This window comes from Patella vulgata, chromosome 9 (genome assembly GCF_932274485.2).
Source record: "Patella vulgata chromosome 9, xgPatVulg1.2, whole genome shotgun sequence".
In the NCBI taxonomy this organism is placed as follows: Eukaryota; Metazoa; Mollusca; class Gastropoda; family Patellidae; genus Patella; species Patella vulgata.
This window is the reverse complement of record NC_065887.2, coordinates 13464562-13478006: the sequence shown is the minus strand read 5'-3', so window position 1 is coordinate 13478006 and position 13445 is coordinate 13464562. Positions and strand designations below refer to the sequence as shown.

The window sequence follows — 13445 nt, the reverse complement described above, 5'->3', positions numbered from 1 at the left end:
GTTACATATGTCAAAATAGTGATCCTGACAGAATTAGTAACTAACTTACGGCTAAGTTAGCGTATGGGTCTTTCTAACGTGAAATTAAGATGAGAATCTTAAAATGTGACCCTGACAAAATTGGTTATTTCTCAGTAACTCGGCTAAGTTAGCGGATGAGACTTTCTAACGGGAAATTAAAATGGGAAAACAATCTTTAAATGTGACCCTGACAAAATTTGATATTTCGCAGTAACGGAAGAAGTGAGAAGCAATTTTGTGATGTCTATAGCATCGTATTAAATCATTCTATATGTTGGACAAAATTAAATATAATACTTTTAAAGGAATACCGGATACCACTAATTTGAAGAATATATTTTTTTTATGGCTAAAAATACAGCTTTTGTCAAAATGTTGTCATTTCCAGTAAAAATAAATTTTTGAAATTGGTTTTATGAAATCACAAATGGCATTAGGCATCAAATGGTGAAATTTTTATAAAAATCAAATAATAATTAACAATTTTATAAACCAAAACCAGTTAAAAATGAAAATCGACAATTTCCCCGTAACTGAACCAGTTAGAAATCATTTTGTGATATCTATATGATTGTATGGGTTCAGTCTATTTGTTGAATGGAATTCAATACTATACTTTTAAAGTATATGCTTTAATAATGCTTTAATAATATCTGAATAAATTGATAATAATGTAGGCCACTACAAATCTTGTTACGCAGAAAGGAACTTGTGTTGTAGGACAGTATGGCGGTTCAGTCTGCTGAGTGATTTAAATTTAAAAAAAAAACATTAGAAAAAACCGGGAGTTACACAACCCGTTACTAAAAACATTAGTAACCTATGATTAAACCACATACCAAATACATTCGACATGACAAGACTGAAGAGTATCAACGACCGAGACTCCGTTATCTTTCCCATATAGTACAGCGCAGGGTGTCCGAAACGCTTAGCACAAAGTTTTTACTACGAGAACATCCCTTTTCCACATGAAGGAAGTGGATTATTTTATTCTCCACAGGATTTTTTTTCTTATCTACATTGAAGATCACGACCCCCTTTTTTAAATTTTATTCTGACGAAGAAGCATTTTAACGACGAATATGAGGAGATGATCCACCCACTCTTCTCAGGACAAAGAAGCTTTACACTGTGTTTTAAAGTGACCTTTTTACAGAAAAGAATTTGTTGATATTTTTACCTTTTATATGCAAATAATCTTAATTAAACATCAACAGCCCATATTAATAATGTATTGGACGTTAAAACTGTAATAAGCAATAATAAGCCGCACCCGTATTATATGATATTTAGAAAGCTGTCCATTCTTAGTTTATTGTAAAGTGCTTGTATTTGTAAGACTTTTAAAGACGTCAAATACCCAGTACGTAGCCATATTTGGTAACAAATAATTTATAATATTACCCTAGAGCTAAAAAGATTGAGCATATATCCATATTTGGTTATACATTTCTTCAATCCAATATATTATCACGTGTTTGTATTACGTATTTGCTTTACTCTTTTCCTTTCATTAAAAAGAGCTTTTAAACATTGAACATATACAATGATTTGTTAGACAGAATGTCTTTCTATTGGTCGTTTTATTGTGTTTATGGAATGTACTTTGTATATTTTACATTTAATGAAAGAGACCTTCAAACTACAGACTATTTATAAATTTAATTTTCAGCGTTTCAACGTATAGCTGAAAATAGTTGTCTGTTCGTAGGTCATGACACATGAATATTAATTAGATGTGATATGCACGTGCGTGCTTGTCTATAAGTGTGTGATGTGTCATTCTAGCTTCTGTCGTCGACTTGAAAACTACAAGTTTCAACAATGGATCAGGCGGCAATATCAAGTTTTATATCATCTAAAGTTTTAGAATCACAGTCATCTATGTTAGATAAAATAGACAATCTGATTTCAACCAAATTGAATGTATTTCAAAAACAGATTAGCGAGAATCAACGAAATCAAAGTGAATCTCAGGTAGCTCGTATTGAGCAACTAAGTCAGACGTCATATAAATTTAATAAGAAGGGGAATGAAGAGCAACACAAGGCCAACTCAAAAGTCGCCCAGAAATTGTATGAAGCCAAAGATTTACTACAAGATAATTTTGAAGGCGCGATCGCCGATGAATTGAACACCAAGATTAGCGAAGGTATAGACGTCATAAATCACCGTCAGAAACTGATCAAGTTAGCTGATAGTTCACAATATGGATGGATGGCTGCAGAAGAATATGATCTAAATAGCATCGCAGATGATACCGACGATGAAAAGAAGATCCAGAAGGCTGAATCTTCTGCCTTCCGTAAAGTCAAAGCGAAGCAGCGTCGTTTACCAAAAAATCGGTTTACGCCATATGTAGTCCAAAACCAGAGATCTGAGCAACTACAGACCAACCAAAGAAATTTCAAACCTGGTTTATGTTTTGCATGTGGGAAAGCCGGCCACTGGCGAAACGAATGCAGGGAAATTAATCAGGCAGCCAGCAATAACAGGGCAGATAAGATAAGTAATAGCCCAGATATTTTGGGCGAATCTCTGTTTGATTTCGCACAATTAGCCGGTAAAGTTGGCAAAAAGGGAATAGATAGCCCAGTAGGCCGTCTAAGAAAAGCTATTTTCAAATGGACGGAGATAGGTTGTAATCCTTACATTTTAGAAGTAATTAAACATGGCTATAAACTCCCTCTGCATACTGTGCCATGTTCTGTAGCTTTAAAAAACAATAAATCGGCTTTAAGCGAGCCGGATTTCGTAACCAAAGAAATTCAAAATTTACTGTTTAAAGGTTGCATTTCTGAAATATTTCATAAACCAGAAGTCATTAACCCTTTAACTGTAGCCAAAAACAAATCAAAACTTCGTCTTGTGTTAGATTGTAGACATATTAATCCCCACCTATATAAATATAAATTTAAATATGAAGACGCTACTGTTGCAAAGCAAATATTTGAGAAAGGCGATTTTGTATTTGGATACGATTTATCTTCTGCTTATCATCACATAGAAATTTATCCTGGCCATAGACGATACCTTGGGTTTTCCTGGGATTTTGGCGATGTTATTAAATACTATGTTTTTAATGTACTTCCATTTGGAATTTCTACAGCAGGATACATATTTACTAAAACGTTAAGAGAATTGATTTCCTATTGGAGAAATAAGGGGTTAAAGATAGTCATGTTTTTGGATGATGGCTTGGGAGGGGCAAATAATTTCGCCGAGGCTCGAAAAGTAAGCGACGTAGTAAGATCTGATTTAATAGAATGTGGTTTTCTCATAGCAGAGAGTAAAAGTCAGTGGTGTCCACAGCAAAACATTCAGTGGTTAGGTCTCAAATGGGATTTTTCTGAAGGGAATGTTTATGTGTCTGATTCTCGTATAGTAAAATTAATTCGGAATATCAACATGATTATCGATCAAATTGGTCAAAACGAGTTGATAAAAGTCAGAACTGTAGCAAATATAGTCGGACAAGTAATATCCATGCAGCCTGGAATTGGCAAATTAGTTCTTTTGAGAACAAGAGAATTGTACAAAGTTGTTGAGTCAAGAGCAAGTTGGAATGCTCCGGTAGTAGTTGGCCAAAGCGCCATTAGCGAGCTTAGATTTTGGCAGAACAGTTCAAATTTCGATTTTGGCATGGGTATAAAACATAATTTCGAAATCGATTATAATATCTTTTCGGATGCATCTGGGTATGGATACGGGGGATACATAAATGAGACTAACCAAGAGTTCGTGGGACATTGGTCCTTTTGTGAGAGCAATCAAAGTTCTACGTGGAGAGAACTTGAAGCCATGAAACGTGTGTTATTTTCATGTGGGCGTGACCTGGAAGGGTACACTTTGCGGTTCTATACCGACTGTAAAAACGTGGTTAATATTGTTGAGAAGGGGAGTCGTAACGAAATTCTCCAAAGTAAATCATTAGAGATAAACAAATTTTGTAGGGAAAGAGATATCAAGGTTATCCCTGTGTGGATAGCCAGGGAATGTAATCATAAAGCTGACAGACTGAGTCGACAGTCGGATAAAGACGATTGGCAAATAGATGATTTTATGTTTCACAAACTTGACAACATGTTTGGACCACATACATTTGACAGGTTTTCGAACGAATATAATGCCAAATGTTGCAAATTTAGTTCTAAAGTTTGGTGTCCATATACTAGTGGGGTTGATGCTTTTTCAACTTCTTGGTCCGGAGAAAATAATTGGCTAGTTCCACCTCCATATTTAGTATCAAACACAATAGATAAGATAATAAAAGAAAAACTGAAAGAATGTACTCTTGTAGTCCCCGTATGGATATCAGCACCGTACTGGCCTAAAATACATGATGGGAGTTCTTTTCTAAAGTATATTGTAAGTCAAGAAATGTTCAGTGCAAAGCACATTAGGAAAGGGTATGGAAAGAACGGTATTTTCGGCAGCAAGAAAGTCGAGTTTAATATGATCGCTTTAAAAATTAATTGTATGACATGATCTGATTTCAGGTTTAGGGTTAGAGGAATCTCTCAAACAAGACGTTCGAGATGCTCAGTTAAGTAACCAAACATCAGATAATGTTCAAACATTAACAAGAAGTTTAGCGCATCATTTAGTGGAATCTAAAAGCAAGAATACAGTAAAAAGTTATTACAGTGGTTTTAAACGATGGTCAGAATTTGCAGAAAAGGAGAAATTTAACGTCATTCCTGCGCAACCTATTCATGTGGCATTATATTTAACGAGTTTAATCGACAGTGGAAAATCACCATCGGTTATTCAGAATTCTATTTATTCAATTAAGTGGGCTCATTCAACGCGCAACGAGCCGGATCCAACTGGAAATAATTATGTGAAGAACCTCGTGGAATACGTTAAGAGGCATAATAGTGTATCCAAAAACAGAAAATCGATAGTAACTTCTCAACAGATAATTGAATTGTGTACAAAATATCATAATTCAAATGATTGTTTAATATTGAGAGATTTAGCCTATATTGTTTTATGCTTTAATGGTTTTCTTCGCTTTGATGAAGCCAGTTCCTTGAAATGTAGCGAAATAACATTGCATGATACATATATTTCGCTTTACATAAGAAAGAGTAAAACCGACCAATATAGACAGGGCAATACTGTTGTAATTAGTCAAGGTAATACGGCCGCTTGTCCACTAAATATAATTAATAGGTATATTCATCATTGTAATATATCTTTGACGTCGAATGATTTCTTTTTTAAACCAATGTTTCGATCGAAATTCAAATGTAGACTCGTTAATAGAAATAAACCAATCAGTTATACACGTGCGAGAGAAACCGTTATCTCTCGTCTTAAAGAGGTATGTGGACAAGAGGCCGATATTGGCCTACATTCGCTTAGGTCAGGGGGTGTATCCATGGCCGCGCAATCAAATGTAACGGAAAGATGTTTAAAGCGACATGGGCGTTGGAAAAGCGAAATAGCCAAGGACGGCTATATTGTAGATTCATTAGATAGTCGGTTACAGGTTACCCGAGAGTTACAGTTGTAGTTTTTAGAGAGAGGGAGAGAGAGAGATGGGGTTTGGCGTCCGCTCGGTGCGGACTGGGACGTTTCGGTGCTGGGATGTGGTTTTGGTTTTATTTCAGTGGTTCGCTTGCGCGTGGGGGTCTTGGGGGTGGGAGGAGGCTGGAGGACCCGGAGAAAACCCACGAGGTAGTTTTTAAGCAATAAACACAACCATTCTCACCCGTTCTTTGATTCTAAGCGTTGCGACAGGCTTAATGCATAATTTTTGTTATTTATTGTCGTAGTTGTATATGGGCGAGAACAGACATTTAATTTTCAGCGTTTCAACGTATAGCTGAAAATAGTTGTCTGTTCGTAGGTCATGACACATGAATATTAATTAGATGTGATATGCACGTGCGTGCTTGTCTATAAGTGTGTGATGTGTCATTCTAGCTTCTGTCGTCGACTTGAAAACTACAAGTTTTCAGTGTTTTTCATATAATGATTTGAAGGGGTCCATAGGTTTTTCCAGAGTATTTGTCTTATAAAGTTTTATCTCCGGTTTTTTAGACCAGGACCGAATGTAAAGTTATAACTATATATGTATTTGTATAAGAATGTTGTATCTATAATATAATAAACGTCTGATCCAGCGTTGCGACAGGCTTAATGCATAATTTTTGTTATTTATTGTCGTAGTTGTATATGGGCGAGAACAGACAGTTTTAGTGACGATGTAAGCCGCACGATTTTGATTCCTTGGCAGAACCCTAACCAGTTAGTAAAGAATTACAATAGTCAGTTCTGGAAGGCACAGAGTTTTGAGCTAGGATTGCAGCAGTTCCTTTTGATAGATTAAATGTCACATTTCTTGTGTCTGGTCTTTCTTTCGATAAGTATTAGCATGTTGGATAAGATCCAGAATTTAACACCTTATGAACAACCTTCCAACTTCCTGATGACAATATGTTGGTTAACCCGATTTGATTTGAAGCTGTCAATGAGCCGAGAGTTATCAGCTCAAAAGTGAAGATAATTCGACCTCCTTGGAGACACCGCATAACAGCTGTTGATGACTAGGTTAACTTAGACATGCTGAAAACGTCCAGTGAGATATGATGAAAACTACTTTAGGATTGAATCTAGTTATCTATAGTTTTATTCAAGTCATTGACGAGACTCCAATTCCTATATGGCAAAATGATTGCATTTTATCCAGACTAACATTTGTTGCCGTCAAAGTGGACATGATGAATTTACCTTGGAGTGATCGAGGCTATGATGGTATGTGCTGAACATTCGGTATTTGGAGTGCTCAAACTTCCGCAAAGCGTCGATGAATGAATCAAGGGAAGCTTCAAATTCGGTCACCAACAGATCCAATGAACGAATTCGACAAAACTCAGCAGTTGATACGTCGGATTGAGTCTGCAGTATTATGTATGTTAGACGCTCGAAAACTAACTAAACAAACTAAACATGAGATTTGTCGTCTAAATTCACATCAACATTCTTTAAATCGTCCATTAATGTGTCCTGGACAAAATGTTCTGAATCAATGTCTATTTCCATGACGGTCCTTTTTCGAACTCTCTTTAATATCATTCTTCCGTAAATCAAAATCAAAAACAGAAAAACGACGGACATGATAGCCTCGATTAGCAACAGATAACAAAACCAAAGGGCAGAGAACTCTTTGATGAAGAATCCTAATAGCACCGGGTTTGTAAGAAGACCAATTGCCCCAGCAACCAGGATGAATGAAGACACTTTTCCGTTTACTGGTATGAGCTCTTTGTCCGCGAGTGCGATTAGTGTTGGAAATAGAACTGATAAAGCACTGCCTGCGACACACACAAACACCCAAATACCCGTATGTACTAAATATAGAGCACACATACATAACCCTATTAAGGCACATATTACAAAGCACAAAGCAAATAGTAAAAGTTTCGCCGGGGTAATCAAATCCACAACAAAAATGACGATAATCCGGGTCGTAACTAAACACGCCCAGAAAGCTGACGTTACTAAGGCGCCATCTTTTTTCGACCAGTCCAGTTGTTTCACAACAAAAGTCATTAGAAATGCAGAAAATGCGTCAAAGATACCGCTGTTACATATATGCATACACATAATTAACAAAATCGATATAACATAATATAATGGAGGAACGGTTCGTTGTTCTTCGGCTTTTCTCGAATTATCTACCTTGGCTAGTGTACTTTCGTCCTTAAAACTTTTTACTAAGAACGGCAATGACGCTAAACCGGCTAAAATGGCCGATATAATAAAAGCATGTTGTAATTGTATTACGTAGGTTGTGGGCTGGAATGAATTTGTTTGGTTGTTGATACAAGAAATGTTTGGTGGGTTTTCAATGGACACAAAAGTAGCGTTGCACGATACCCCTGTGTCTAATGTTTGCTTCTCTACTAAGTGTTTTGGCACAAGAAAGGGTTCTGTTACCAACGGGGAGAATAATGATCCCGTGGACAATCCTAAATGAACGATAAACATATACGGTCGAGTCTCTGACTTCCACACTCGGACAACATCGGCTGTTCCAGCTAAAAAAAAAATATGTTTAATTAAAATTCAGTAGCAACTCTCAATTTAAGTCATGCAACGTCTGGCGGTGGTTTCTCTAGTACATGTATAGGCACAAGAACGAGTTCGGTTAGCAATTGAGATACTAATACTCCTATGGGGAATCTTAAATTAACTATGAACATAAATGGCCGAGTTTCTGTACCACCTAATAGAGATAGATTGTCACTTACCAACCAGTGAAACATACGCTCACAGCAGCTAAGTCTCCGTGCAGTCAATAAGTTTGTTTGGGTCAAGAAAATCCCGAGTGTTACTTCGCTACTAAATGTTTTGGCACAAGAAATGGTTCTTTTTACTAGTGGTGGCGAATAATTGCCCCGTAGAGAATCCTAAGGTCGACTATGTTAAAAATTGATAATAAACACACTTTACCGTATTTAAAATTATACGAAAATCGTTACAGAAAGAATTTTTCCGATCTACCGACCCTTGTTTGGTTTGCGGGGTGGGTCAAATAACCGTAAACACAGTTATTGTTTATTGCTATTTTACTGGCTATGCCCAAATACGAAATTGGCTTTTCCTAAGTTGTCCCAACACCACTATTCAGTTTTTCGAACTCTTGGAAACTAAAGACTACTTCAGCTAAACGTAGATTAATATGCTCTCGTAGATTGCAATTTCTACTCGATATAAACTAATAAGTATCAAAATAAAGCATGTGTTTTGTGGCACTTTTGCGATACTTGAGAACGACCTGTAATAGACAGATTTACCTCTTGCATAATGTATGTTTAAGGAAACGATTGTAATATATATGTTAAAGAATAAAATACACACGGAGTCACGATGGCTCAGTGATACTGGCGCTGGTCCACTAACCAGGAGGTCCCTGGTTCTATCGTCGTGTTGGCCGAGATTACCGAGTCTGAGTTCTCTCTGTCAGTGCAGGAGTGGGACCCAATGACAATTTGGTGTTTTACATGCACAGGGAACCTGGGTTTTCATGTCATCCGAACGACTTATCGCTTTCTATGTCAGGAACTGTATCTGCCAAAACTGGGGTGGAACACAGGACCTCTAGGTTAGTGAGCAAGTGCCACCGTATTCCCATAATACCCCCCCCCCCCCCAATAAAAGATCCTGTTGAATGGCCGTATAAATAATAACAGTGGTCTCTTACTTGTTTCTAGACCCCTCATAAAAATAAGGCACCGTGTTGAACTTACTTGTTTTTAGACCCCTCATAAAATCAAGGGACCGTGTTGAACTTACCTGTTTCTAGACCTCTCATAAAAAACCCGGTGATGAACCAGATGAATATCATGAGAGGATATTGTCGACATTGTGGTACAACACCCACACATACACCCATACCAATATTAGCCAGAAATATTAATCTAGGTTTGTTGAATCTGTCATATGAAGCACCAATTACCAGCGCACCAATCAACCCACCAACAGCAGCGGAAGTAAAGAATAGAGATGCCTCTTCTACATCAGTATTAGTTAGAAGTTGGAGATCTAAAAATGAAGGTCCTCTTTGTCCGCCGATAAAACCCTAAAAAAAGCAAACATTATATCTGGGTCAGGGTCGGATTAAGACCAAAAGAGACCCTTAGCACGCAACAAATCTCACCCGTCATCCCAACAGGCATCCAAGTCACCTTCTCCAAAGGACGAACCCTAAACGATATCCTGAAAGCCAATGGTAAGCTCCCTTCGAACAAACCCCTACCCCAGATACAGTGTGTCTATAAGTAGCCTTCTCCTGTCACAGCACATATATCGGTTAAACCAGACAGGTCCTTGATATAAGAATAAGCCACCACAAGCCCAAGTCCTCCATCAGTAACTCGGCTATAGCACAACACCTCCAGCCCAACCCTGGGACACAGAATCCAGTCATATAAAACCTTGGCAGCTAATCTCCCAATAGAAAAGACACGGAAAATAATGGAGGCAATACATACAAGAAAGGACAGTCCAGATCTTAACCGTGTTACAGGGATATTCTTGCACAACGCGTAAGACTAATTAATTTAATAATATTATGTTTTCTACTTTTCCTCATTACTGGACATTTGTGCTGTGATTTTATCCTTTGATTCGTTATTATTATTTACTACCCTGCATAGGCGTACGAGCTGGGGTGGCTGGGGGCGGCTGCCCCCCCCCCCCATTTTACGCACCAAATGCTGGGAAAATTTGGGCACACAGTTGTATAAAAAAAATATTGTGTTCTTGAATGTGACCAATTTAACAGCAAATTTATTATTATCATGTAACATACTAAGAACCTAACTACATTTTTTGGGCACCAACCACCACCGCCCCCCCCCCCCCAGTCAAAAATTTTCCCCGTACGCCTATGCTACCCTGTTATATTCATGATTATAAGTATTATATTAAATCTATATCTCTATTAAATTCCCAATTATCATTTTATCATATAATTAGAGTTTATTAAATAGTCATATGTAATTAAATACCAGTTATATTTAATCTAGCCTTAAACGCCGTCATCATGTTATATTTATCTATTGAATATACTCTGATAATATGTCTTAATTATATTAATTACTCTCTGAATTCAGTGGCCTCATGGATCTTTAAACAAACTGGCTCCCTTTTCTTGCTTTTGTATGTTACCTATTGTGTTATAAGCCTTTGATCTACTTGTTTTTAGGTATGGGGGTTGGATGGCCGAATGGTTAGTACGTGCGCGCTGTATCATAAGGTCTGTCATTGAGTCAACTGGCGTGGTTTCGAATCCCCGACTGTACGTGACAAGGAGTAGGGTCGCCTGCCCAACCTCGTGGGGTTTTCTCCGAGTTCCCCGGTTTCCTCCCACTGCTTAAGACCCCTACGCACAAGCGAATTATTGAAATAAAATTGAACCATGTGTGTTAGTCCCGAAATGACCTAGTTTGTTAGGTATTGTTTCTATTTTTGTTGTTAACTCGTCCTCAGTGGCCATGGATTCTCAAGTTAATTAACTCCCTCATCTACTCATTGTATAGTTTCATTGGTGCGTTTCATCCCTGTCATCTTGTCGTTGTCATGTATGGTTTCTACTACGTTGTTGTATTTTACTCTAGGGGGGTTGGGATGGCCTAGTGGTCACCTCTGGCTTGCGGTTGTGGTTTCGATCCCTGGTGTGAGCGTATGTGGCTTGGAAATAGTGGAGCCTTCTCAACCTCGTGGGTTTACTCCGGGTACTCCAGTTTCCCTCCCACAGGAAAGATGCGTGCGCTAAGATAATAAAAATGATTAAGCGGACGTTAAACACTAAGAACAACAATGTATTACTGTATTAACTGTAGAATCTTTTTTGTTTAAAACTTTTGTTGTTTATATTTGTGTTAATATAAATGACTATTTTGCTGATAGAACATTCGGCTTTAGGTTTAAGTGATTGACTTCGACTTTGATTCCAATCTTTTTTGTACATCTCTGTATCATTGTTATTGTTGTTAATTTTGTAGTTCTTATTAAAATTTCAACAACTTCTCAATTAATTAGGCAAATATAAGCCTTTTGTCATGCAAACCATGGGACTTAAATCTGAAAACACTGGTAAGAAATACTCCTTGTAAATTTGGGTTCAAATATGTATGGAAATCGGCATTTATACAAGGGAAAGTTTGGATTAATTTTTTACCAATACTGAGTAGCTGATCTAGACATTTTGGGCCAAATAATTGTTGACGGTAATAATTATAAAGATCGTCGAATCTATTTGTATATTAGAACATTTAAAAAAACCCAACAACGTTTTATTGAAAGAAACCTCACACCCTATACTGATGGTAATACGGTAAATCTAGGTAGATATTTGCAGTGTAGAAACGGATTTGACCGTAAGAATATCCGCAAGGGTAATCCTATCACGGGGTCTCAATGCACACAGCGTCTATAACGGTGTGAGATAACTCCTACAACTGCGCATGCGCTAAACGATAATCACACACGGGACCATTCCACACCGTCACATCGGTGCTGTGTTTGAAACAATGAAATGAAATGGGGTTTAACTTCCTACTGTTCTGCACCAATCGGGATGATAAAGACGGGTCAACGCCATGCCGAGTGCCTCGAGAGGGATATTTGCGCAGACAGCGAAACTACGGCCTACACATATTCCAACTGCCAACAGTCCTGACAAGGGGAAACCACAGCCAACTTTCTCAGCCAACAAGGTGAGCGAGTCTGAGACGTCCAGGCTAGCGAGTCAGCTTCTTACTAACAGAGCCACCGCGGCTCCTCTGAAACAAAAAAAAAACGAGCCTACCGAATTTCGGATTCTCTACGACTAATGCCGTGTTATGGGGAAATTTTGCCCGGACAGTGGCGCTGTACTGCCTACTGTTATATCGAATTCCAACTGTCAACGGTTCATACACATGCACACCTAGGGAAAACCACGCCTAAAAATCCCGAGGAACTTACTCAGACAACACGGGCAGTGAATCCGAGAGCCCAGACTATCTCCTCTGAAACAAAGAGAGAGCCTACCGAATGTTGGATTTCCTACGACCCAAACAGCTGTTCAAGTGTATTCAATTTTAATTTGTATAGCTCGTGTATAGTGGCTTGTCCCATAAAAAAACACGTGTATTACATCCATGCCGTCCTAGTTTGTGCCAAACTGTGGAAAAATCAATATCGTGGCAAAATCAATATCATTGTAGTAATTTAAGGACTATAAACGCTGTTGTTGAAAGAAATTATTGGTGGTCCCTATCCATACGGGGTACTGGGTAACCGGGTACATATTACGCGCACGCTTAATCGTCTTGGAGATTTCTTAGTGTATTCTATGAAAGATAAAAATAGCCATGTTGCGTGTAGATGTCTGGCCCTGTGACTTGCCTTCCTTCGTAACTGGTACTAGCGTGATAGTACTGGGTAACCGGGTACTTATCATGCACGCGCCTGTCTTGAAGATTTCTGTAATATAAGTTAATGTATTCTTACCAGTGAAATGAAAGATAAAAACAGCCATGTTGTGTGTAGAAGTCTGGCCCTGTAAGCTGTATTCTTCCATTTTGCCAGAAATCCACGGCCATTTTGTTTATCGTCTGCTTCTTCCACTCGTCCCTGCATTGTGAACACAATATATCGACCATCAATGTCGGTGTAGCTGCGATCGCCTTAAGTTACTTAAAGCCAGGTTAACACTGTATGTCATTTATTGCCATTATATCAATATGCTTTAACGGTTTGAAGTAGTCTATTTGCTGACAAAAAGTCGATAGTCGAGTCACTGGGAGTCCTTTAACATTTGAAAAGACACAATTCATCAAGCTATACCCAGATGAAATCGGTAAATTGAATCCAATTTGATAAAACATCGACAGTGTAAGCAGGGCTTAAGAATTAGA

At 38.0% G+C, this 13445-nt stretch overlaps 1 protein-coding gene across 1 annotated transcript; it reads right to left on the bottom strand.

The window, feature by feature from the left end:
* Positions 1 to 6171: 6171 nt before the first annotated feature.
* On the bottom strand, positions 6172 to 13225 carry LOC126831910 (sodium-dependent glucose transporter 1). Its single transcript, XM_050562579.1, has 3 exons — positions 13039 to 13225; positions 9334 to 9619; positions 6172 to 8075 (listed from the first exon to the last, which is right to left on the bottom strand). Exons 1-3 carry the CDS (start codon positions 13165 to 13167, stop codon positions 6979 to 6981), a joined length of 1512 nt encoding a protein of 503 aa, XP_050418536.1. The 5' UTR covers positions 13168 to 13225; the 3' UTR covers positions 6172 to 6978.
* Positions 13226 to 13445: the final 220 nt, after the last annotated feature.

Excerpts from the sequence above, each read along its gene's own strand:
- LOC126831910 (XM_050562579.1), bottom strand. The coding sequence starts at position 13,167 with ATGCAGGGACGAGTGGAAGAAGCAGACGATAAACAAAATGGCCGTGGA. Across the intron at positions 9,620-13,038 it reads TTTTATCTTTCATTTCACTG|GGTTTTATCGGCGGACAAAG; the intron begins GTAAGAATACAT and ends TGCTTTTTTTAG. Across the intron at positions 8,076-9,333 it reads TATGAGAGGTCTAGAAACAG|CTGGAACAGCCGATGTTGTC; the intron begins GTAAGTTCAACA and ends TTTTTTTTTTAG.